Source organism: Hemicordylus capensis, chromosome 5 (assembly GCF_027244095.1).
Source record: "Hemicordylus capensis ecotype Gifberg chromosome 5, rHemCap1.1.pri, whole genome shotgun sequence".
Taxonomy (NCBI): domain Eukaryota; kingdom Metazoa; phylum Chordata; class Lepidosauria; order Squamata; family Cordylidae; genus Hemicordylus; species Hemicordylus capensis.
In genome coordinates this window covers 150,246,712-150,273,345 of record NC_069661.1, presented here as the reverse complement: position 1 = coordinate 150,273,345, position 26,634 = coordinate 150,246,712, and the positions used below count along the sequence as shown (strand labels likewise).

Below are 26,634 nucleotides of genomic sequence, written 5' to 3'. Positions count from 1 at the left end.
TATGAGATGATGCTTTTCAGCATGTTCCTATATTGCTGCTGCCCTATATAGGTGTTTCCCATAGTCTGGGAAACATACCAGCGGGGATTCGAACCGGCAAGCTCTTGCTCCCTAGACAAGTTACTTCCCTGCTGCACCAACATCTTTACCAGCTTTTAAAAGAGACCTTAAGACACATTTCTATATCCTGGCTTTTAGTAATTGTTTACTTTATTTATTTGTTTGATGTATATACTGCCCTTCCAAAAATGGCTCAGGGTGGTTTTAATTGTTGCATGTTTTAAATTGTTTTGAGTTTTTGTTTTAATAGCTGTTTTGTTTTTATTGTATTTATTTTTGTCAACTTCCAAGTGATGGAGTCAGGTGGTAAATAAAATATAAATATAAATATAAATAAATAAATGGCTGCAGCTGTACTGATCGTCTGAGTGGTGAGTTTGCAAACCCAAATGGAGGGTCTGTTCATCTGTGGAGATCAGGGTAGGGACACTTTGCTTCCACAAATAACCCCAAGATAATTGTGTGAAAGACCTTATCATATAGCAAGCCAAGCTAGATGCCAAAGTTGATTAGGTACAAATTTGGTATCTGCTTCCTTTAAAGGAATAATAAAAGCAGCCCCCCTCCAAGTCCTGCTATGCTGCCTCATTGTGGCGGGGGGGGAGTGTTCTTGGAAGGGATGAGTGAAGTATGCTGGCAGGTATACTCCCAGTAGGGTCACCCAAAGCACGAAGGTCATCCCAGCTGCCCAGCTACAGCAAGCAGGCACCTTATATTTGGCAACAGTGATATAGGAAGGTGCTGTAGGCAGATAATCACTTCAGTCACAACAACAAAGGCATCATTTCTTACTGCGCGGGAGAAGGCAATGGTAAACCACTCCTGTATTTTACCAAGAAAGCCACATAGATAGACAAAATTGAATGATTGTCGAGGTAGTGCCAGATGATGGGCCCGTCAGGTCAGATGGTACTCAACTTGCTACTGAGGAAGATCTGAGGATCTCTCAGAGTACCGACGGGGTTTATGATGCATTTAGGCTAAAGCCTTTTGGACGTCTAGCGGCTGATGTTGCCATGCGGGAAAAGAAAATCTGAAGCTGCAAAGACAGAATTACAATGGGAACGTGGAATGTAAGAAGCATGAATATGGGAAAGCTCGACATAGTGAAAGATGAAATGAATCGACTACAGATAGACATATTGGGCATCAGTGATTTAAAATGGACTGGAATGGGACACTTTCAGTCAGAAAATCATACCATTTACTACTCAGGACACAAAAACCAAAGAAGGGACGGTGTTGCTTTCATAGTCAAAAAGGATATAGAAATGACAGTACTTGGGTACAGTGCAGTCAGTGACTAATTAATATCACTTAGATTTTGTGGACAACCTTTTAACATGACAGTTCTTCAAGTCTATTCCCCAATAATGGATGTAGAAGTAAAGGAGGTTGATGAACATTATGCTCAAGTTCAGTCTGAAATTGACAGAACATGCAAGCAGAATGTAATGCTGGTGGTTGAAGACTGGAATGCCAAAGTTGGAAAAGGTAACAAGGAAAACACAGCCAGCCTATATGGCCTAGGAAACAGAAACGAAGCAGGAGAACGACTTATTAGTTTCTGCCAAGTCATTGATCTCTTCATTGCTAACACATTCTTCAAACTACCAAAGTGGTGCCTACACACATGGACATCACCAGATGGAGTACACAGAAATCAAATTGATTACATTATTGGTGCAAGGAGGTAAAAGAGCTCAGTTATAACAGCAAAGACGTGGCCGGGGGCCAATTGTGGAACAGATCACAAACTGCTCATGTGCAAGTTCTAAGACAAGCTAAAGCGGAAAAACAAAGCTATCCAGCTTCCACAATATGATCTTGAGAATGTACCCACCATTTTCAAAGAAAACATCAGGAACCTCTTTGAATTTAACCTCATTGATATGGAAGCAGAGAAACTGTGGAATGAAATCAAACAAATTGTTAAGGATGAATGTGAAAAGAGACTGCCAAAGACCAAGAAACTGAAGAAAGCAAAATGGATGACAGAACAGATGGTGAAAATTGCCAAGAAGAAAAGAGAAGCCAAAGTCAAGAAAGATAAAGCCCTCAGGAAGGAACTTAATAGGGAATTTCAGAAAGCTGTTAGAAAAGACAAGGAGCAGTACTACGATGACACCTGTGAAGACCTTGAGGATGGAAATAGACATGGAAAAACAAGGCAAGTTTTCCAAAAGATCTCTGAACTCAGAAGGAGGTTCCAACCTCAGATTGGTTTGTTAAGGGATGCCAAAGGACAGATAGTAACTGATTCAGAGAAGATCAAACAGAGATGGAAGGAGTATACTGAAAATCTGTACAGCACGGACATCAACATCCAAGATACTCTAGAAGATATTCCTTACTTGTAAGAATCTCTAGTACGGGAAATTGACATTAGATCAACACTCCGGTCCTTACCAAGTTGGAAGACTACAGAAATTGATGGAATAGCTACAGAAATATGGCAAGCAACAGAAGAAAAATCAGTCAAGGCTCTAGCCAAACTATGCCAGCAAATTTGTAGAACAACACAATGGCCAACAGATTGGAAGAGGTCAGTCTACATACCCATACCAAATAAAGGAGATTCAACAGATTGCACAAACCATCGAACAATATCCTTAATTTCACATGATAGCAAAATAATTCTTAGGATTATCCAAGACAGATTAGAGCCCTACGTGGAAAGGGAAATGCTGGATGTTCAAGCTGGTTGCAGAAAAGGCTGAGGAACAAGAGACTTCATTGCTGATGCACACTGGATAATTGAGAAAGCCAAAGAATACCAGAAAGAAGTTAATATGTGCTTTATTGACTACAGAAAAGCCTTTGATTACATCAACCATGTCAAGTGGTGAAATATTATTAGAAAAATGAGCGTCCCAGAACATCTCATTGTTCTCATGAGAAACCTATACATGTCACGCCCTCGATCTCAGACAGCGAGGAGGAAGGGGAAACTGTCAACTTTCCAGGCGATGCAGGAGTGTCTGAGGTGCAGACCCCGGCTGTCAGTGTTCATGAAACAGCTGTGGCTAATGATTCAGACCAGGCACAACAACCTGAGGCAGCAGAAATCGTGAAGGACCAATCCGAAGAGGAGCTATGTAACCAACCCCCGCTGACTCCACAACAGCGTCGTCGTACGAGACGCAGGGCTCAATTGGAGACTATTAGGAGAAGCAAACGCCTCTTGCAGAGGGCTGATAAGCCTTGAATTCCTGCCAGCTGGGAGCTCTCGGCTTGCACTATAAATCACGTCACCAGCCTTCTACTCACTGCTGAAAAGCAACATTCGTCAATCTCTGTGTCGACAGCGTGCAGCCAAGTCTGATCAAGACGAACTTCCCGAGCTGTATCCAGTTTCAGCAGCTCCTTTTTGTCTTGTGATCTTTCCTGGCAGTTGGCCAGACCCTGACAATACACAGGGTAGGAAGCCACAGCCCAGACAGAACATGGTGAAACAGACTGGTTCCAGATTGGCAAAGGAGTAAGACAAGTCTGTATAAGTTCTCCTTCTTTATTCAATTTATATGCTGAACATATACTGAGAGAAGCTAGATTGGAAGAAGATGACCATGGCTTTAAGTTGGAGGAAGAAACATCAATAACCTGAACTACGCTGATGACACCACTCTGATAGCTGAGAATGCAGATGATCTGCAAGCTCTAGTAATGAAAGTCAAGGAGCACAGTGAAAAAATGAGACTACAACTAAATGTAAAGAAGACTAAACTAATGATAACAGGTACAGCAACCAGCCTCAGAATTGACAATGAAGACATTGAAGTGGTTGAATAGCTTCTGCCTTTTAGGACTGACCATCAACAGTAAAGGATCCAGTCAAGAAATACGCTGCAGACTAGCACTTGGTAGGGTTGCAATGAAGGCCTTGGAAAGGATATTTAGATGCTGTGATGTGTCGATACCTACAAAGATTAGAATCATTTGGACAATGGTTTTTCCTGTGACATTCTATGGATGCGAAAGCTGGACTCTGAAGAAGCAAGATTGAAAAAGCATTGACGCTTTTGAACTTTGGTTCTGGGAAAGACTTTTGAGGATACCATGGACAGCCAGGAAAACAAACAAATGGATCATAGAACAAATCAAGCCAGAATTTTCACTCAAGGCACAAATGACCAGGCTCAGACTATCATACTTTGGACACATTATGTGAGATACAGCTCTCTTGAGAAGTCCATAATGCTGGGGAAAGTTGAAGGAAAGAAAAGAAGAGGACGACAAGCAGCATGGTGGATGGACTCGATTACAACAGCAACAAATGGACCACTGAGAGACCTTAAAGGCCAAGTTGAAGACAGATCATCCTGCAGAGAATCTATCTATGTGGTCGCTAAGAGTCAATACCGGTAATCGATTGATCGATCGATCAATCAAAGCAGAGATAAGACAAAGGGGAAAGCAAAGTTGTGGACATTACCTTCTGTGGACCTCCTCTGTGGTCCCCTGTTGGCCATAGGACCCTGGCATATGCCCACATTACCACTGTCTGGAGCCAGCTATATATATGTGCCATGCTGCCCATGTGTCTTGAGCCCTTTATTGTCTGCATTTTAAATAGAATATATTATTGCATGAAGCCTGCATTTAGCACAATCCTTTTAAAAAGTAGATCTCTTTTTAAATCTATGTATAAGTACAATTCTGCTTCATAGTAGGGTTTTCCAGTACAGTCTGATCTAATTTGAAATATTAAAAACACTGTGTAGTGTTTCATACACAGGGAGTTTGTTTCATTTAATTAAAAAAACATAATAACTGCTAACTTTCCAAAAGCCTCATTTGCATTTCAAAAATAATTTGGCAGTGCAGATCTGCTTGTCCACACAAGCATTATTTATAATAGCTCTCTCATTTCGTGACTGGGAATGTAGAATACTCACACAGAATATATGAAGAGAATACAGCTCTCCAAGGTATCCATATAATTTCACCTCAAATGAAATCAGTCAGGCCTCATAAAATATTTTAATATAAATTTAAAATATCCATGCAATTACTGTGCAGCAAGATATTCTTCAGGTAAAATCATATTCCAAAGAAATTATTCTGAATGGGATGACCTGTGTTTTGATTATTTGGTGCCAGGCTGATTAATTATTAATTTGCTTCAGTGATTCATTTACAGAACTTAAATTGGGCGATTAAAGTTAAACCACACTGCTTGAATTATTCTACGTGTACATTTTTCAAAAGGGTAAATTTCTGTTAAAGCTTCCAGAATTAGTTGAAAGTTCACAGAATGTAAGAAGTCGTAAGCTTCATCCAGGGTTATGTACTGAAGCTGCCTTTATTTTCAATAATGAGTGGCAGTTAAACATCAAGGGGAGAAAATAATTTCAAAAGGTCTAAGGATGTTCATGCTGAAAGAACACACACAAATCCACCTAAAAAAGGAAGATGCCAGAATCAAAGGAAGTCAAGAAAACCATATATTAGACTCCATGATTTACTTTACATATCCGACATGTTCCCACTACTTTGCTGCTTTAGAAATGTGTAGATTTATCTCATGAGAGAGATGCTTATTTGGATGGCTCACGATTATCGCATGTGGAAAGATTCCATATAACTATACTTGTGCAAGGGAATGAAGTCCCTTTTAAATGAGCAATATTATTCTTATGCACCTAAAGTGAAACTAGAACATGAAAATAAACAATAACATAAAATATTATGTACAGGGAGATGTATTGCACATCCCTACAATGGTGCTTTTCAGACTGACATTCCATTATGAGTGGCGAAGATGCTGAATAAAATGTTTCACTGAGGTACATACTGAACTGATGACAAATGACCTGTCTCATAAATATACAACTTTTTAAAGACTGATAGTGAGAAATCCTTTACTTTTATCTGATTATATATGGGAAAGACCAGTGTAGCGTAGTTAAAAGAGGAGTCATGAGTTCAAATTATGACTTCAGCCTTGAACTCCTTAAACTGTTTATTGCTGTTGAATTGTTCTTTTACTTGTTTTTAGCAATAGTGAGCTAGTGAGCTTTCCTGAAATCTTCCACTGAAGGACGATATGGCTACCTATGGACATAATGGCAAACCACAGGTCCAATGGACCCGCAGTTTGCCTCCATCCCCCCAGCGCACTCCCAGACAATCGCAACCTGCAGTCTGGGAGACTGCAAAGGAGGAGGAACTGGCTGTGCAGGCTTCCTCCCTTGCACGAAGAAAGGCCTCATCAGCCAGTTGAGTAGGAGAGAGGGAAGAACTTCCTACCCTTAACTCCAGTTTATGCAACTTGCACAAAGTGGAGGACACAGCGGCAGAATTCGGATGCAAGTCTCTCCAAGCCAACTCCTGGGGTGGTATTTAAAGATTGCACCCCTGAAATCAGGGTAGGGGCAAATTTACTCCTGAGGGGAGGACCCTCTGGGCCTGTGACTCTTCTTTGTAAATCTTCTGTGAATCTACCTTTGTCACCCAACTGGGGCGCAGTCCTTTCAAACCAGCCCAGGAGCCAGCTTGGAGACACTTGCTCCTGAATTATTTTTAAGGATGGCGTCCCCAAAATCAGGGGGTGGGGTAAATGTAACCCACACAAGGGGTTACCTGCCCCTGTGAGTCCCTTGTGGGGGTTACCTTTGCCCCAATCCCTAATTTCAGAAGTGCAGTACTCAAATAGAAGCTGGTGAGCTGGCTTGGAAAGATTTTATCTTCAAGCCGATTCCCCAACTGTTTTAAAGGGACTGCACTTTGGAAATTGGATGGGGGGACAACCCACCACTGCGGACCCTCTGGCCCTTTGGGTTCCTTATGTGGGGGTTGCCTTTATCTAGTCCAACAGGAATGTCAGAAGTAGAAGTAATTCAGATACGTCAACAGGGATTTTAGTTGGCGTTCCGACTATCGGGGCTCTCTGCTGTCATTTCTGAAGTCTTTCCAATAATGTCCAATAATGGACATATGTGCAATAATATTCATTATTTCACAGCCCTACTAACTAGCAGACTGCTGTAATAATTCTCCTTGGCAAAATCACCTCTGATAGAGGTGGAAAGCTAAATTAAAGAAACAAAGGATCACATTTACTCTAAACCTAAGAGATGATTGACACTTTAGGGCAGCAGGGATTTATGCTGGTGTTCCCTGTTTTCCAAACCTGGCACAAGAAGGCAGGCTACAGGCACAAATGGAGCTGTTGAGCCAGCAAAGAACTGGTGATGGCTGAAGGTTTTTATAGTTTGCAGGAGCCCAACCCCTTCCTGAACTCCTTGGGCAGCCTTCCTCTCCTGTGGGCACTGAGGCTAGTTTCCCCCTCCACCCAAAGAGACATATTGGGAGAGGGCGTAGAACAGGCAGACATGTACTTCAGTCTGGTCCAGCATCATCTCTGCTCCTGGGGATCCAAAGGTGAGAGAGTGGGCTCTAGGGAAGGGGCTAGAACTCTATGAGGGAGCACTGGGTCCTCAGTGCTCCAAGACCCCCAAGGCAAACAGTGGCTCCAGCTACTCCAGTTCTGACAGTTCCAGGGGCCTGTTATCAGGGCAGGCACTTAGGCTGGGGCAGACTCTCACCCTTCCTCTGAATTAGACTATCCTAGGTGGTGTCTGGGTGAACCCCAATACCTATATAGAATGTGTAAAGTATCAAGGCATTATTCACATCTCCAAACATGTAGTAATCATGCTCCAGGAACAAGTATTACGACATATTAATGATAATGTTCCTGAGTATTTGTAGATGTGCATCTCCCCTTCACATTTTATGTGTCCCCAGGGGCAAAGCCACCATTGGGCGAACAGGTTCAAAGAACCCGGGCTGCCACCAATCGGGCCGCAAGTGCGGCCCTAGACATGCCCCTGCGTCGGACGTCAGACATGGTGGGGGCGTTATTTTGGTCCCAAATGGGCCTGCACGGCCCCATTTGGAACCGAAACCAGCCTGCGCTGCCAGTAAATGTAGCATGTACATATTCTACCATAATGTGGGGACTATTTTTTCATTAAAACCTCACACAAAACCTCAAACAAAGGTGTTCACAGACACCATATACACACCCCCATCCCTGCACATGCAAATGCTTCTTGGAGAATTTTTAGAAGCCATGCCTTCTCAAGGTCAGGGTAGTCTTATATTTACAGGTTTGTTTGTCCCCTAGCATAGTATGTCTTTGAGCCTCTTGGCTACTTGAGGGGGCTGAATTGTGCTCTATCTAATTACATGAAGAAGAGAGGTACACTTTAATGTGTACTATATTTCTGTACTTCTGTGAAATATAACATGCATGCACAGTTTGGCCTTTTATACCCAATAGTTCTGAACTTATGAAATATAAATAACCTAACTCAATACCCAACTCAGCCTACTGACCTCTCCACAAAATGGTTCAAAAAAACTATTAGCAGTAGAAGCACTTCCTCTCCATTTCACCTTATTCTGATTCTTATTTGACACATGAGTATAGCACCAGTCCTCTTTAAATCCAATGTAAAAATAACAGCTTGCTGGGTAAGTAAGGCCTGCATAAACTGCCCTCACACCCATCAGCTAAACACTTTCTGACATGGGTTACCATCTTGTCTTTTAACGCACTGTGTTTCATGTCTGCATCTTGAATGTTTGGCACTCAGAGGCATTTCATACTTCAGTGTCTGAAGGATCAATTATTTAATAAGCCATGATTTTAAAGCTTTTATGTGTTCCTCCTACAAATGCCAATTTATTGCATTTTAGCTAGCAAAGGTTGAATAGTCACAGTTCTATTTCTGATTCTTTGTGTTGCTAGTGTCAGTTTGGAATTCTCCACTAACCATGGTCGTTCCTGGACCTTACTTCACTCAGAATGTTTGCCAGAGATATGTGCTGGATCTCACCTTCCTCACAGCACAGTGTATGCCTCTGAAAACTACAGCGGGTAAGAGAGTTCTCTCCCAAAATAGCTCTAAGAGTGATGCAAGGGTAAATTGCTTATGACTCTGAGAAATAGTGAAGACATTGACTCCAAGTAACCTCTTATCTGTGAAGAGAAAAACAACTGATGATGTTACATTATATTAGGAAATGTTGTTCATGTTGAGTTGTTCTCACAGTTCTAGAACCACAAACATAGAAAACTCTTTGGTAGAACTAATTATACCATTTTGATCAATCTATTCAGTGTAATGTTTTTCCTTAAGAAATATGCCAAGCCCAAACAACTGGTCATGTTAAGCTGTGGAAGGTTTTATATACATTTATGTCATGAAAACGTACATTTTCAGTGTAAAGTCAGTGTAAACTTTACATGTGCAGTGTAAAATTTTGTGAATAGCAATAGCAATAGCACTTACATTTATATACCGCTCTATAGCTGGAGGCTCTCTAAGCGGTTTACAATGATTTAGCATATTGCCCCCAACATTCTGGGTACTCATTTTACCGACCTCGGAAGGATGGAAGGCTGAGTCAACCTTGAGCCCCTGGTCAGGATCGAACTTGTAACCTTCTGGTTACAGGGCGGCAGTTTTACCACTGCGCCACCAGGGGCTCATGTGACAGCATGAAGGCTTCCTCAAGAATAGGTGAATCCTGATGTCATGTAGGCCCAATTCGGACAGCAAGTGAAACCGTGGGTAGGCTTACCTGAGGTTAACCTCAGAAGCCAAGAACCATGCCACAGATAATCTGGCATCTGCAATTTTGTTGCCTCTGCCATCAATCCCCCTCCCTCTTCCTCCTCCACCAAGTGATTCATGCTTCCACCAAGTGCATCACTTGCCCAGCAACTATTGGTTATTAAATGAGGGGTGGCATGCTTGATGGAGGAGCTTTAGCACACAGCACGATAGGGTCAGCAGAGCTCTGGTTCCAGCAACCTGCCTAAATTCAAACCATGTGTTCAAATTCAAACCAAGGATTCAATCGGCAGTTTGGAAATGGCAGCAGAACTGCGGTTGTGTGATTTTTGGACAATGAGAAACACCAACCTCAGGTAAGTGAAACTGAGGGTTGGCGTGTCGCCTGAATGAAGCTGTAGAGTTGACATAAATGCTGTTACTCTACTCCCTTTCAACACTGTAAATTCTTTCCAGAATTGTCCTTGAAGGTTCAGTTTGCATAGCAACAATATGAAGAGTTTAGAACAGCCAAGGGAATCAGGAGTTTCAGGGATAAGCTCCAAAGAGATTATCAATAACATTTAGAGTGGATGACAAAATGGGGGAAGGGAAAGACAAGGATATTTCGTTATGAATATGTACAAATGCAGTTGCACACTCTACAGCTATGTATATTCCATATTTTCAAAGAGCTTGAGCCACTATGGTATTTTCATATGTTTTGTTTCTGTGTATGTAAAATAAAGCATCCACAGTTTGGATGCTTTATTTTACCATACAAGTTTAACATCCTTTTTAACTTAAAACAACTTGTAACTTTAAAAGCATGAGGGCTCGTATGTTTGTTTCAGATGGAACCGAATCACTATTCCCCTTCCAAATGCAGCGTTAACCAAAAATACCAGGATTCGATGGAGACAAACAGGACCAATCCTTGGAAACATGTGGGCAATTGACAACAGTTAGTAGTATTCATTACCATTAGCATTGTGTTTCAATAGTGCTTAATTTCTGTTATCTTTTCTCAGTGGATGTGCTATGTTATTATACATCAACTTAGAATTCCAGTTTTTAAAAGTACTGTTTCTTCCTAGATGCATTTTTGCTCAAATGGATGCTAAATAACAACCTCCCAGTCTAAATGGATGTTTTTGTCCACATCAACACATCACATTTTATAATGGAATGATATCAACAGTCCAGATATTTGGTGAAAAACCCATCTGAATCCTTAGCCTTGATTTCCAAAAACAATTGTCATAGTTGTTTTGTTAAAAATAAATTTTAGAATATAACACACATGGCCTAATTGTTGCTTAACATTTTTTAAAAAATATAATACAGAGGGAGTCCTTTCACGCGAACAATGAGAGAGCAAGAGGAAGACTTAAAAAGCTTACCTCCCACAGACAAGCAGTTTGTTTGTTTGATTGTTTGTTTATTTATTACATTTATAAATCACTCCATCCAAAGGCTCTGGGCAGTGTACAAAAATTTTAAAAGACATTAAAAAAACACACCATTTGTGCTAAAAACAATATAAAAACAATTGAACACCATTTAAAACCAATTAAAATATTTTAAAAACAATTTAAAAACCTTGGAAGGCCAGGCCAAACAAGTAAGTTTTTCTAGCTCTCTTAAAGGCCAACAGCGAGCCTAAACTGTAGATATCTGCCGGGAGTGCATTCCATAGGCTAGAAGCAGCTACAGAAAAGGCCCAGTTACGAGTCGCCACCAGACGTACCAGTGGTAACTGGAGACGGACCTCCCCAGATGACCTCAACATGCAATGGGGGTCATACAGAAGAAGGCACTCTCTAAGGTAGCCCAGACCCAAGCCATTCAGGGCTTTAAAGGTAATAACCAGCACTTTGTATTTCACCCAGAAACATATTGGCAGCCAGTGCAACTGTTTTAAAACAGGCATCATATGGTCTCTCTGGGTTACCCCCAGAGACCAGTCTGGCTGCTGCATTTTGAACTAACTGAAGTTTCCGAACTACATACAAAGGCAGCCCCACAAAGAGCTAAGCCTGGAGGTTACCAGCTGATGCACCGCTGTTTTGAGATCTTTCTTTTCAAGGAATAGACGCAGCTGTTGAATCAGCCAAAGTTGATAGAAAGAGCTCCTGGCCATAGCCTCCACCTGAGATACCAGAGTGAGGCTTGAATCCAAAAGCACTCCCAAGCTGTGTACCTGACCCTTCTGGGGGAGTGTAACCCCATCCAGCACAGGAAGATCTAACTCAAATTCCAATCCCCCACAATGAGCACCTCTGTCTTGTTTGGATTCAGCTTCAATTTGTTATCCCTTATCTAGCCCATTGCTGCCCATAGGCAGACATTTGGGGAGTGAATGCCATTTCATCATCATGATGATGGTGGTGGTGATGATGATGATGATGATGATCATCATCATCATCAGGAGAAATAGATTTGGGTTTCATCAGCATACTGATAACACCCTGCACCAAATCTTCTGATGACCTCACTCAGCGGTTTCATGTAAATGATAAAAAGCATTGGTGACAGAATAGAGCCCTGAGTGAGTCCATATAATAGCTCCTGTTTTGAAGAGGAACTGTCATCAAGCTCCACCATCTGGAATCTGCCTGAGAGAGAGAAGCGGAACAATTGCAAAGCAGTGCCTCCTATCACCAATTCCCCCAGGAAATCCAGAAAGATACCATGGTCGCAGCTGCCAAGAGATCCTAAAGAACCAATAGAGTCACACTCACTCTGTCGATTCAATCTGATGGATGTAAAGATCAGGGGTGTAAAGATCAGGGATGTAAAGATCAGACCACCTGCAGGGGTGGATTGTGGCTGTGAGACCAACCTTAACTAGGGATGTGCATGGTCCAGAGCAGTCCGGACCGGCACCGAAGGGGGGCCTTCCTTTTAGGGCGGGGAGGGCTTGCTTACCCCTCCCGCCTCTTTGCCCCCTCCAGTGCCCGTATTCTATTGTATAATTGGGGCGCTGGAAACCAGCCGCCCCAGCCGCCTCCACCGCCCCCCCCCGCGAGCGGATTGGGGCAAAGGAAAGCTACTGCTGCCCTCCCGCCCCCCCTCCCTCCCACCTGCCACCCCCCCCCGAGTGCTCACCACGTTTGCCAAAAAAAGAGAGGAGCTCGCAAACAGAGCTCCTCTCTTGCCAAAGTCTCAGGCCCAACTGGGGCCTTGGGCGCGCGCGCACGCGCGATAGGACTCCGGATCTAATGGAACTTTTGCCGGAGGCCTGGTCTACCCGCTGGGAAGAGGCGGGTAGACCGAAGTTCGGAGGCCTTTAGAATGGCCTCCAGACCGGTTCGGACACACCCCTAACCTTAACCAGGTATTGGTCCATCCATGACAATGGGGAGACCACTGGATCCCCCACCCACAGAACACCCCCCTGATCTGAACAAAAGACCAAATCGAGTGTGTGGCCAGCAGCATGAGTTGATTCAGAAACTAATTGGAATAGGCCCATAGTTGTCATGGCTGCTGTAAACTCCTGAGCCTCACCAGACTAGTCAGCCTCACAATGGATATTGAAGTTCCCCAGCACTAAAAGCCTGGGTGACTCCAACACTAATCTAAGACCAACTCCGTCAACTCAGATAGGGCATCAGTTCGGCAGTGGGGTGGATGGTACACCAACAGAATCCCCAATCTATCCTAGTTGCCAGCCTCAAAAAGACAAACTCAATATAAGTCAACAGGGACCCTGGTAAGGGAAATGGTATTATTATGGACCACAGCACACACCCGCCCACTACCCCTGGCCTGCTCCACAACAGAGTAGCCTGGTGGAAGAAGCTGGGCCCAAACTGGGCCACTAGCCTCCCCCATCCAGGTCTCAATTATGTATGTATGTATGTATGTATGTATTCGATGTATATACTGCCCTTCCAAAATGGCTCAGGGCTGTTTGCAACAGAATAAAACCAATTAACACCAGTTAACAATTAAAATCAAAACTATAAAAACAGAATAAAACCAATTAAACATTCAAACAGTTAAAAACCCTGGAAAACCAGGGCAAACATTTAAAACAATTTAAAACAGTTTGCAAACCCTGGAAGGCCAGGCCAAACAATTTAAAAACAGCATAAAACCATTAACAATTAAAACATTTAAAACATTTTAAACATCTTGGAAGGCCAGGCCAAAGACAGTAATGAACTCAAATTATGAATTTCTGCTGTGAGTACATTCCATAGCCCAGGATCAGCTACAGAGAAGGCTGTCTGAGTAGTCTGGTGGTAACTGGAGTCGGACCTCCTCAGATGACCTTACCGTGTGGTGGGGATTATGCAGAAGAAGGCGCTCTCTAAGATAAGAGATATACAAGCCAGGTCGGCTCCTTCACCCATGATCAAGTCCTGCTAACTGAGCAAAGAGGCACCTTTCAAAATGGTGATTCTCTTATATTTAGCAGGGGGAGAGCAACTGGCCCTCTCTAGCCCCAGCACAGCATCCTGCCAGTGGCTGCTGCTGGTGTCTACTTTGTTTCTTTTTAGACTGTGAGCCCTTTGGGGACAGGGATCCATCTTATAACATTATTATTTTTTTCTCTGTGTAAACTGCTTTGGGAACTTTAGTCGAAAAGCGGTATATAAATATCTGTATGTATGTGTGTATGATTTCGGTCTTATTCTGAACCCACCTGATGTTGTAAAGGATCAAGGCTAGGTTCTGTGGGAAGTTGGAACTGCTCCCCGAGGCCAGAGAGATGACAGGACAACCACAAGTGAAAACAGTTACTGAATTACTGGTTTCCCTTCCCCTGTAATGGCCAGCTGCTCTGCCAATGCCAATTCTTCTATTCCCCACCACCACAGTAATAGCTGCCCCAGAGCTGCCGGACGAACCCCTGCATCACCCTGCCTAAGAGAACCCAAACACATCACAACAAAAGGCCTGGCACAACCCAATAAAAAGAGGACTAATAAAATTCAACCCAGACCTCCAACCCCACCTTAATATAACCACTACTACCCAGACCCCAGTCCCACACTGAAGGCCCAGCACCAAAGGCCGTCCCTGCCTCTGGCATACCTTCTTCCAATAGATGCTACTAAGGGCTCCAGAAATCTCCCCTCTCACGTGAGATCTCTGGTCCTTAGGGACAGGTGGAAAAAGTCAAGTACTCAGGTAGCAGGCACAGGTGGAATAGGACAGCAATCAGGCTGCCACAAACTGAGTCTTCAGAAGGTCTGGGGCTGCAAAAAAACCCATCCTCGACCGAGACAGGAATGTGCAGGCAGGGTAAGATGGCTGTTGTTTGTCAGGAGAGATCAGCGAGCTGACAGCATCTACCTCCCTTCCTCTCCTGACCCTCTCCGACCTCCCAAAAAAGGTTGTTCCTTCCTTTAGGTGGGCAGTCACCCACCCAGACTATCACCAGCTGCTGCTGGTAGCTCCGAGGATCGGAGTGCCAGGACATTTCACTCTTCGTTGTCCCCCCGCCACCGAGTTCCAATAATTCACCATGCTAGTGTGCAGTGCATTATGGTGATCTCCCCTCCCCAGAGCTGGCTGGGATCCCCGCCATCTGCCAGCTATGGCTGTAAGCAGGCACGGCTGGCAGATGATCAGTAAAACTGGGTTGAGTGAGTGCTTGCTCTCCTAACCTTGTTTAACAGGGTGGCTTTGTAGGTGGGTCTGCATGCATGTGCAAAACCAGGCTGGGCTTCTTTAGCCCAGTTTTTGCACACATGTCTGAATAGCTTCAGAGTCTGGTTCTTGTGTAAACTACAGGAATGACTCCTAAGGCCATGTTCAGATGTACAAGAAAACCAGGGTTTTAGGGATCAGCTGCCACATACCCTCCAGCTGCTTCCCTGCTCTTGAATGTGAATCGTTAAAAACAGTAGAGATCAATAGCACATAATGAGGTTATTCACACAACCAGAACTGGGTTTGAGAACTGTGTATGCTTTCAATTTTCAGTTGTGTGGAAGCAAGGTAAGAGGAAAACCTGGGTAGAAGTGACTGTGTTGGATGCAAGATAGGAGGAAAAGCTACCCAGTTTATCTTCCTACCTTGCTTCCACATAACCAAAAATTGGGATCACAGGAAGAGAGGATGTGCAAGCCTGGCTTGCATTCCTAATAAATTAACCATGGTTTGACCACGTCTGTGTCTTACGATCACCAGCCTGAGTTAAAATAAAACTGGGTATGATACTAAATTCACTTTTATAACTGTGATTAAAATGGGTTTTCAAGATAAGTTTAGAAGTCTGTGCCAGAAGAGAGAATTAGAGAGCAAGAAGGGAGAGATGGAGGGAAGGCTATGCAGAATCTTGCAGCCTGTTGCCCCAAATCTTAGTTTAGTGAACTGTATTGCCTACTAGAAATGCAGGTTGAGATTGATTGATTGATTGATTGGCTTTTAAATTCTGCTCATCTTCCAAGGAGCCTAGAATGGTGTACATGGTTATGTTTATGGCTATAGAATAACTCTGTGATGTAGGTTAGGCTGAGAGATAAAGTGGCCAGAGTCACCTAGTGAGTTTCATGGCTGAATGGGGATTGTACTCAGTTCTCACCAGTCCTAGTCCAACACTCTGACCACTACACCATGCTGGTCAGTGTAGATAATACAGAGCTAGATGGACCAAGCTAGATATCAGTATAGATAGTATGGAGCTAGATGGGCCAAGAATCTTACTCATTATTTTCTAGACTAAATGTGGATTAACCACAGCAGTTTGATCAGGGTTGCCCAGAAATCACAATCAGCTATGCAGGGCTCAGTGGTCCTGGTTAACTCTTTAACCAGGATCACCATTATTGTGTGAACAAAGTCAGATTATCTCTGGGTTTATATTAAACATGTAAGGGGATTAGGAATGCTGCAGATCACAGAAAGATCCATAAAATTTATGAAAATACATTAATAACCACACAAAGAAATATGAGCATTCCATTTTTACCGCATTCCTTTATATATTCAAATCTTGAGGATGACGTAAACCCTATTCAACTGTGATATTAAAGAAGCTGTATTCCATACAGCTGTTGAAATGGGGAGTGGAAGTGTCACACCCCACCAATGCATCAATCAGTTTCCCTCATCCCTGCTCCCATGGCTGTCAGAAGCCACCTTGACCCAGGTCCCATGTCAAGCACTGGCCCACTAGAGGAAGCTGATCCTTCATCAGTTGAGGAACCGGAAGCAGATGAAACATCTGAGGACAACAGCATGGTTCCTATTTCCAGACCCCCAGCCATAGTAGAACCACCCAAGTCCTTATACCCTCATAGCCAGAGACAGCCCCAGACCCTCCTCCTCCACCAGATGACTCTGCACCTCCAGACCCCACAGTCGTACCAGACACAGCTCCTGGAGAACCAACCCCCACAGGACTCTCTCAAGCCATATCTCCCTGAGACATATCCCTGCCTTCCTAGCTCCCCAGGGAAGCCCCAGCAAGATCCCTTCAGCACTGGTGCAGCAAGGCCAGGGAGACCCTTCAAGAATGGCGCAGGAGCAGGGGCCTGGCTTCAGGATGGGTCTACTCAAGAGGAGGACTAACAGGGGTCTACTCAGGAGTCACCTCAGTTTACAAGAATAGGTGTGGCCCTTCTGTGTCCAGTATAAGCTCCTTCCTACTCCAGGGCTACTGCTGGTAGCAACAGTCTGCTGTAGGGAGGCTCCTCTCTGCTGATAACCCCTTGACCAGCTCCCAGACCCTGAACCCATCTCTTTGAGCCTGCATCCCTGTCTCCTGTTCCAGCTGCTATTCCCTACCCAGTCACTGCTAGTTAGAAATGTGCACGAACAGGCAGACAGCCAGTTCAGCATGGGGGCGGATTACCTTTAAGGATTGGGGAGGGTGCTTTTACCCACCCACCCCCTGCCGTGTTTCCTCCACCAGCGCTGTCTTTGACATCGCTGGCGCGGGGCATTTCAACATACTTCCTTTCTGCCCCAGTCAGTGTCAAACTAGAAGTGCCTGACACACATGCGGGGAAGGGAGGGGGTTCTCATAATGCACCACACACTTGTGCGGTGCATTATTTGAGCTCCAGAGGTGGGGGGTGGGCAATGTGCGGTGGCATGTCCCCACACTCCAACCCTCAGAGCTGCTGGGAGAGCTGCCCTTTGTCTAGGCAGGCGATCTGCCCGGGAAGGGGAGACAATAATCTGCGGGGAAGGGAGGTTTAACTCACCTTCCCCGCAGCCCACCCATGAGCCCTTCTCACGGCTCATGGGAAGAGGCTCCATATTATACAGAAAATTCTTAAATGAATTCAGTCTTCTAGGTTCTGAAAAAGCATCCTGAGACAGATACAGTATATGCAAAAGTGTTGTATTTAATCCCCACTGTTTTTGCTGTGATGCTATTCCTGTGTTTGCACTAATCAGAGATTAAATGTTAGCTCAGAGTTTTCAAAGCATATTAATGCTTTGCATTGCAGATGGTGACACGTCAAAACTGATGGAAAATGAACATAAACATAGCTTATACAGCACATTGTTGTTATCTAGGAACACTTCTAAGGGCAAGTTGGCATGTAAGAATGTTCTAAAGAGAGCAATAAGAGCTTTCCTTTTTCTTAGGATAAGAGTATTACATTAAAAAAAATACAAGTATGTGAGAATTTTTGACAGGGAAGGCATACAATTGGACCATTCACATGACCTACTGTGTGGGGAAAAGGCTTCGCAAACCTTGCCTACTCCCCGGACGGTCAATGCTGTGCTCGGTGGGAGTGTGGAGTGGACTCCTACACGATCGGCGCTGCTCTCACGTGATCAGCATGTGATCAGTGAAGTGTGGATCAGGGTGGCTTACTCTGAGGCCAAGACGTTGTCCTGGCCTCCGGGTATCTCACAGTGCACCAAGCACCGAGCATGGTGCACTGGGGGATTCCCCCAGGTGCTCTAGACCCCCATTTCTGTGCCAACCCGAGCTGCAAGCAGACTGCACTGACACACCATCCCAGCAGTTGGGTTAAGGGTGCCCTTGTGCCCTTACCCTGGGCTAAGAGTTGGGCTTCAGTGCTGGGTTTGGCACTGCGACACCGCGAGGATCCACAGGGATCCAAGTGGTTCTCACAGGCAGCCAAGCTCAGTCATGGCTGCCTAAGCCTCGGCTTGGCTGCTCGTGAGAACAGCCTCCTAGGGTTAATGCCAGCATTTGTCCTGGTCCAGCCCTGTGAGCCACTGTGCAGCAAAAGCCTGCATCCCGTTTTGGATGCTAGCATGGCAGAAGCAAAGGGTTTGAGAACTGGCTTCAAAGTGCCCTCGGGCATCCCTGGTGGGGGAAGGAAGGGTCAAAGTGTAGCCAATATAGATATGCCGATTTGTTTGAATGAAAATGTGTCTGCTCATATTGGAATCCCTGAGAGTGCTGTGACTCCCAATCAACACTCAAGATCATTATAGTATATGAATAATTGTACTACATGACTTTTTAAATGTACTTTGTGCATTGCTAACTTCTTGTACTTTCAAATACTTAATCTGTATTTTTCATATCCATTGTTGATATTCTTATATTTAGCTTGGATTTTATTGAGTTCATAAATATAGTCTTCCATGTTGTATGGGTATTTTCATTATTTTTGGAACACTTATTCATATCAGACTTCTGCCCAAAATGTTATTGTTTTTATTTATTTATTTATATATATATATATATATATATATATATATATATATATATCCATCTAAGCCTAATTGTAACAATAATACAAATAACATAAGTAATCCTGAAAGTTCTAATTTTATTTTAGTCAGGGTCACGCTTGGCATATTCATCAAGTGAATACGTTCATTGAGGATTAAGCTACTCTAATGTAGTCACATTGCTGGGACTAAAGATACTGTATATGCACCAATCTTGCTTGATCTTATACGTCCATATGTCTGTGTTTTGCTTTATTTTGTTTTTGCTTTGCTTAGAATGTATAAAAATTGCTTAGAATGTAATTTGCTTAGAATGTATTAAAAAAATACTTTTCTTTGCAGTTTACATTGGGCCATCTTGTCTCAAATTTTGCTCGGGGAGAGGACAATGCACTCGAACTGGCTGCAAGTAAGTCTGACCAATAGTTGATGCTTTGCAGTCTTATTATCTCATTTGTGACCAGTACAATTGTATGCTTCCTGGCTCCAAAGTAAGTCCCAATAAGATATATAGGACTTACTCCCTCAGTTAAATGCTAGAACAGCTCAGGCCAGGCCGAGGAGAGATCTTATGTCTGTAGTAGTGGTACAACTCTTTAGCACAGTTGATAGTTTGGATAGGAGGCAGGATACAGTTGGATAACTCTGCCCATCTTGCCAAGGCCAAGATCCTGCTCTAGCTGCAGTGGTGCAAACAATTAAACTATGTTCACACAACCAAAAACTGTCCTACCCAGCTTCTGTTTCCCACACAATTGCTTCTATCTATCTATCTATCTATCTATCTATCTATCTATCTATCTATCTATCTATCTAATACCACCCTATACACAACACCCAGTCCCTGGGGTTCTAAAATCACAACAGTTAAAACATTGACACTATTAAAACAGTTTAAAATACAGATTAAAACTGTAAAACTTAAAACTGTAACAACTTTAACGATAATTGTGGTCGCAAACACCTATCTAGTTGTTTGCTACTTCACAACCAAAAATTGGGAACAAGCACCACTCCCAAACCTGGGTAGGACACTTATCCTACCAGTTTCTGGTTGTGTGAACAGCGTCTATGTATTATAATGGTAGGGTCTTTTTGTTAGGCCCACACAAATGCTATTTAAATGGAAGTACTTTGGTTTCACTGGGACTTGGGATCAGGCCCTTATGCTGTTTTTCAAGGCTTACCATTTTCTAACCATTAGGCTTCTTACTTATAATGCTTATAACTAACTATTTTCCAAGGCCTTCAGCTGAAACCAAATTTTTAAATCTTAACATGTTTTTATCTATTATGATTTTTATCTTTTTATGAATTTTAAATGTTTTATATTTTATATTATGTTTTCATTTCTGTACACCACCTAGAGATTTCTATATTAGGCAGTATAGTAACTAACTAACTAACTAACTAACTAACTAACTAAATAAATAAATAAATAAGATGTAGCGCTAAGAATTTAAACTTATTTAGGTTTACGTTTCAGCCTTCATACACATGGGGAAAACACTTGATTCTACTCACAAACTACCCTTTAAATGGCAAATCTGTAAGTGGAAGTAAGTCCCACTAAAATAAATCAATCTTAACAAGAATGTGAGTTTGGTATCGCAGCACAGGACTACAGTGCTGTAATTGGTTACCAAATATTTGAATGTGCTTTATTTGGAAAATTCTTTGTAGAGATATAAAGCTGAAGAGAGATATCTAATATATTGAAGTTTATGTGATATTTTATTTGGAAGTCAATCAATCAGTTTATTACGATCATAGATCAGATACAGAACAATACAGAGCAATAATACAGCACTATCCTAAAACCCATCTCCCCAACATCAGAAAATATTATCTGCAAATAACTGTCTTTATTTGGAAGTCTAAAGACCTTCAGCTTGATCTCCCTGAAATGTTTTGGTTTCATTTTTATTACAGATGTGATCCTGGCTTTTCAGGACCTGCATGTGAAATGGCCTCCCAGACTTTCCCTATGTTTATCTCTGAGAGCTTTGGCAATTCCAGACTTTCTTCATATCACAACTTTTACTCTATTCGTGGTGCTGAAGTCAGTTTCGGCTGTGGAGTCCTAGCAAGTGGCAAAGCCTTAGTTTTTAACAGAGATGGGAGGCGCCAACTTATCACTTCCTTTCTTGACAGCTCACAGTCCAGGTAAATAGGAATGGATAACATACAGAAATTACACATAGACCATACTGTAAGCTAGATCTTGAATATACTTACCCTTGAGTAAACCCCATATATGGTGTGTTAAATCACACAGCCTCTATTTTGATGGGGAAACAGTATCTAACATGTTGCTAGTTGTTCGATAAACTTACTACAGTACTTAATTTTGTTGATGTGAAATCAATTTAAATCTTTTTAAATGTCCTTTGGTTGTCTGTAATGATAAGTATTTAACACATTTGGGGTTAAGTATTCTATGCCTGAGTTGGAAAACATGCAACATTAATATCAAAAATGAGTGTCAGAGCCAAGTATTAATTAATTATTTATGAGGTTGTATTTATTTTGACAGCTTGTGGCAGCTGATTAGATCCATTCAATATCTCCTCCATCCCTCCGGTTCCTAATAAATAATTGAATGCAATAATGATTGGCATTTTAAAATAATATATGCCACATTGCATAGTTATATTGAATAAACAATTTCAGCTACACAAGGACCCCATAAATATTGTTTTCCTATTCTTGCTTAGCTTTTTAATATTAAAAAAGAAACGGGTTTAGGAAGAACGTGTTGTAGAAATTGTAATACCCTTGTTATCTAGATTCCTCCAGTTCACTCTGCGTCTTGGAAGCAAATCTGTCTTGAGTACCTGCAAAGCACCTGATCAGCCTGGAGAAGGAGTCTTACTGCACTACTCGTATGATAATGGGATTACATGGAAACTGCTGGAGCATTATTCCTATCTTAACTATCATGAACCAAGGTATATGGACTGTTGTTATGGAGAATAATACAGTATGAAGTATTATGAAGTGTTGAAGTACACTTCAGTATGAAGTGTTGAAGTGCGCTTCAACATTATGAAGTGTTGGTTATCCAACAGCACCAATCACAACTCAAGTAGGCTGAAATACTTGTATTTAAAAAGACTTTAAATATATTTTAAAGGCTGTGTAGGCTGCATTCACACAATCACAAGGAACCTGGTTAAAAGGTTAATCAGAATTAGTGAATCTTGCATGCTCCTGCAGAGCTGATTGTGAGAACTGTAATCAGATTGCTCCAGTCAACCCACATTCATCCAGGATAAATAAGTAAGACTGTATACTAGTTATCTATCCTGGTTAAATGGTAAATATCTGTTATCTCCAGGAGTGGAGTGGTTTGTCCAGGATTCTCACAATTGGCTCCACGGATCTCACTGATCCCAATTAACTTTTTATCAGGGATCCTTGTGCTTGCCAGAACACAGTCCATGTTGTTGATCTGAGTAGGCATGAACAGATCCTTCAATGCTTCTGCAAATTCCCTTCATAGTTTGAGATGTGTCACAGCATTCCCATCTTTTGAATTTAAGATTATTTGGTTTTTGGGTGCTCCTCAGATAGTTAGATTAAATTACGTACTGTAATAAAGAATACACTTTTGAAGTAATAGTAGCAGTTTGGTGAATAAATTTGTTCCATAATGACATGTATGACTCTTATGTATATGGGTTAACAAATACACTCTGCAGTAGTTCTTACAGCCATTTTGCAGTGGAAGAAATCACATCAAGGTGATTGATTCCCCCATTATTTGCCTGGTGGTATTATCTTGTGACAGAGCCACTATATTGTAAAATTTCCATTCCAGAAACCAGTCATTTTTCAGGATGTGGGAATTAAAGGTTTTACCACATAGGGCCCTTCTACAGGACCACATCCCATTATGCATCTCATTGTAATGCAAGGATGATCTTGCTTCTTTTTCTGCCTATGCCCTTTCACCTTCCCTGAGGCACCTGAAAATAATGCTTCTTTCCCTGTTTAATATACATATTTTTATGGGCATTTCATATACCCTTTAAAAGTAGACATGAATCGTAGACATAGAGGTTATTCACATAAGTGAAAACTGTGTTTTACCCAGGTTTGGGAGCTGTGTGTGCTTCCAATTTTAGGTTGTGTGGGTGCAAACAAATAGGTAGGAGGAAGAAGAAGTGATTGTGTGGAAGGAAGGTAGGAAGAAAACCTGGGTAACTTTTCCTCCTATCTTGCTTCCACACATTCACTTCTCCCTCCTCCTACCTAGTTGTTTGCACCTACACAGACTAAAACTGGAAGCACTCACAACTCCCAAAACTGGGTAGGACACAGATTTCTCTTGTGTGACCTCTTTTGTCTCCTTGTTACTGTATATTATATGAATTAAGCAAAACCACTGCTGCAGAACAATTTGGAGCAGTTTCATAAGAGAAGTAGGTTATTTACCTGGATCCTATAACTAATAGATTCTACCGCATATCATATTATGTGTGGGCTACATAGATCCAAGCATCTTCCAGTTAGGTCAGGGCTACATAACTTCAGCCCTCCTGCAGATGTTGGATGACAACTCCCATTATCCCAAACTATTGGACACTGTGGCTGGGGATGATGGGAGTTGTAGTCCAAAAGCAGCTGGAGGGCTGAAGTTGTGCAGACCTGAGCTAAATGGGTGTCTGTGGTCAAATGTGTAACCTTGAAAACTGTAAGGTAGCCACATAGTATTCTAGTAGTAATCATTCAGGACAATAGGGACCAATCATATCACTTAATGAGCATCTGTGTTTGTGTCTTTATGAACAAAGCGCATAAGCATTTGTTTAATTGTCAGCAGATCAATCTGCTAGAACTCAATGAACCCATAATGGCTATGATCTAAAGAAGCAATGTACACACACTGTGGAGCAGAGAGAATATATATGTAGCCAGACTTTTCCGTAACATTTCCACAGCAGCAATTTCCCTCTGCCAAAATAGGCAAGTCACTATTTGGTTTTAAAAGTAGTTTGCCTCTATTAGTTGGAGTTGCTGCTGTGTAAGAATTGGATTCTGTTGATTATTTAAAAATAACCCACATCTCCAGTTTTATGCAAACCAGTTACAGTAGGTTTGGAATTCAATGAAGCTATTCTCACGACCAGCAAGAACAGGGCTTGAGGTCTGAAGGCGGGGTTAGCACTCCTGTGTGAAACCACGGCAAGCTTTCAAACAGGGCTCTGTCAAAAGAGGGTCACCCAGTTCCCAGCCCCTCCTCTGCGACCAGGTTTACCAAGCAGGGGAGGTTTCCTATCCCCTCCCAGTACTCGTGTGAAGCCACGGAACGCTGCAGATGGCTGCCTATTCGGACCTACCATAAAGCCTGCATACCAGAGTGGGCTGCAAAGCAGCAGAAGTTTGCTTGGGGAAAGCCTGTCAAGCAAACAGCACTGAGCTTCCTTAAAGTCACAGGCACCTTGCAAATGAGCCCAAGGGAAAATTTGAACATAGGAAGCTGCTTCCACAGAGTCAGACCATTGGTCCATCCAGCTTAGCTAACCCTGCACAGAGCATCTGTGCAGTCTTGCACTGAGTCTGTGGCATCCCACCCCCATAACACTCTCGCTTGCTCTCGCCGCCCCCCAACTCTCTCGCTTGCTCTCGCTGTCCCCACAATGCTCTCACTCTCTCTCGCCGCCCCCGCAACTCTCTTGCTTGCTTTCGCTGCCCCCCACAACTCTCTCTCTCGCTCTCGCCACCCCCGCAACTCTCTTGCCCGCTCTCACCGCCCCCGCAACTCTCTCGCTTGCTCTTGCCACCCCCCACAACCCTCTCACTCACTCTCGCTGCCCCCACAACACTCACTCGCTCTTGCCACCCCTGCAACTCTCTTGCCCGCTCTCGCCGCCCCCGCAACTCTCTCGCTTGCTCTCGCCACCCCCCATAACTCTCTCGCTCACTCTCACCACCCCCACAATGCTCTCACTCTCTGTCACCACCCCCACAACTCTCTTGCCCACTCCCCCCCCACAAGTCTCTCGTGAACGCTGTCTGTCCTCCGTCTTTCTATCTCTGTCTCACAGTCCTTGCTTCCCCCTGCCACTGCCGGGGACTGTCACCTGCTCTCCTGACAGCCTCCAAGCTCCCTGATGCTTCACGGCGCAACTCAGCCAACCGTCTGCCAACCGCAGCCTCCAGAGCCAACTGTCCAGCTCCCGAAGCTGCCCCCAGCCTCCGAGCTCCCTGCTGCTTCACAGCGCCCCCGATCCAACTGTCAAACTGCTTTCCAGCCACCCCGCAGGGCACAGGGCCCATCTTGAAGAATTAATAATATAGAATATCTCTCTCTTTCTCCAAGGGGCCCAGAGCAGTGTACCACATACTCAAGTTCCTTCTCACAACAACCCTGAGAAGTAGGTCAGGCTGAGAGTGAAGTGACTGGACCAGAGTCACCCAGCAAGTCTCATGGCTGAATGGGGATTTTTGTCCTCCTTCCTGTCCCCTGCAAGTCACTGGACAAGAGCAGGAGTGTCCCTGCCCTTTCCTGCAGCTGCCCTTGCCTGCAGCGTGGTGTAGTGGTTAGAGTGCTGGACTAGGACTGGAGAGACCCAAGTTCAAATCCCCATTCAGCCATGAGACTTGCTGGGTGACTCTGGGCCAGTCACTTCTCTCTCAGCCTAAACTACTTCACAGGGTTGTTGTGAGGAGGAACTTGAGTATGTAGTACACTGCTCTGGGCTCTTCTGGTTTCTCCTTCGATCTGCTGCCTCGGAGGAGATGCTTCCCAAGTTAACCCCCACCGCCAACCGCCAAGGCAAGGGCAACAGCACCCTTGCCCTTTCCAGGTAGAAACTGCACAGGTGATGGGGCTGCTGCTCTCCCCTTCCTGGTGCCTGTGGGGGTTGGAGGGAGTGCATGCTTGTCTACTATATGGTAAGAAGAAGCCTGCAGCAGGGCGGCAGCATCAAAGGAGAGAGCAGCTGCCATGGGGAGAATGGCTTCCATTAGCGGGGACCCACCCGTGCTCCCCTCCCAGAGGTAGCAGGGCCAGTGCACACAGCAAAGAGTGTTCCTTCCCGTGAGTGACATTTTGGCACAAAAAGGCACAGGATCTCAAGGCACCAGCCATGCAGATGTTTAGCTTCAGGCACTGCTGTCTGCACACGCTCTGAAACACTGTAATCCATGTGAATTTCCCCTTCGAGGAAAGATGCTGGGTCCAACTTCTTGGAACACAGTCCCCCTTATTTGTGTTAGCCTGCCCAATGGGCACCCATGCCTGAGAGGAGATGAGGTGTATGGACAGTGAAAACTCGGGTCCTTTGGTAAGGGGATAGGCATGACCGCAGGGTGTTGCAGGGTGGCATGACAGGGTGAGCTTTGTGGCAAGATAAGGCTGCTT

The 26,634-nt window shown here is 43.6% G+C and overlaps 1 protein-coding gene across 8 annotated transcripts in view; it reads left to right on the top strand.

Annotated features, from left to right (window-relative positions):
• RELN (reelin) overlaps positions 1–26,634 on the top strand; it is a 554,313-nt gene that overhangs the window by 316,549 nt on the left and 211,130 nt on the right. For all 8 annotated transcript variants that reach the window (XM_053252916.1, XM_053252914.1, XM_053252913.1 and 5 more), the window contains 5 exons: positions 8,822–8,950; positions 10,484–10,593; positions 19,605–19,671; positions 21,195–21,428; positions 22,052–22,213. In XM_053252916.1, coding sequence (XP_053108891.1) covers positions 8,822–8,950; positions 10,484–10,593; positions 19,605–19,671; positions 21,195–21,428; positions 22,052–22,213 — 702 coding nt within the window. The remainder of the gene's footprint in view (positions 1–8,821; positions 8,951–10,483; positions 10,594–19,604; positions 19,672–21,194; positions 21,429–22,051; positions 22,214–26,634) is intronic.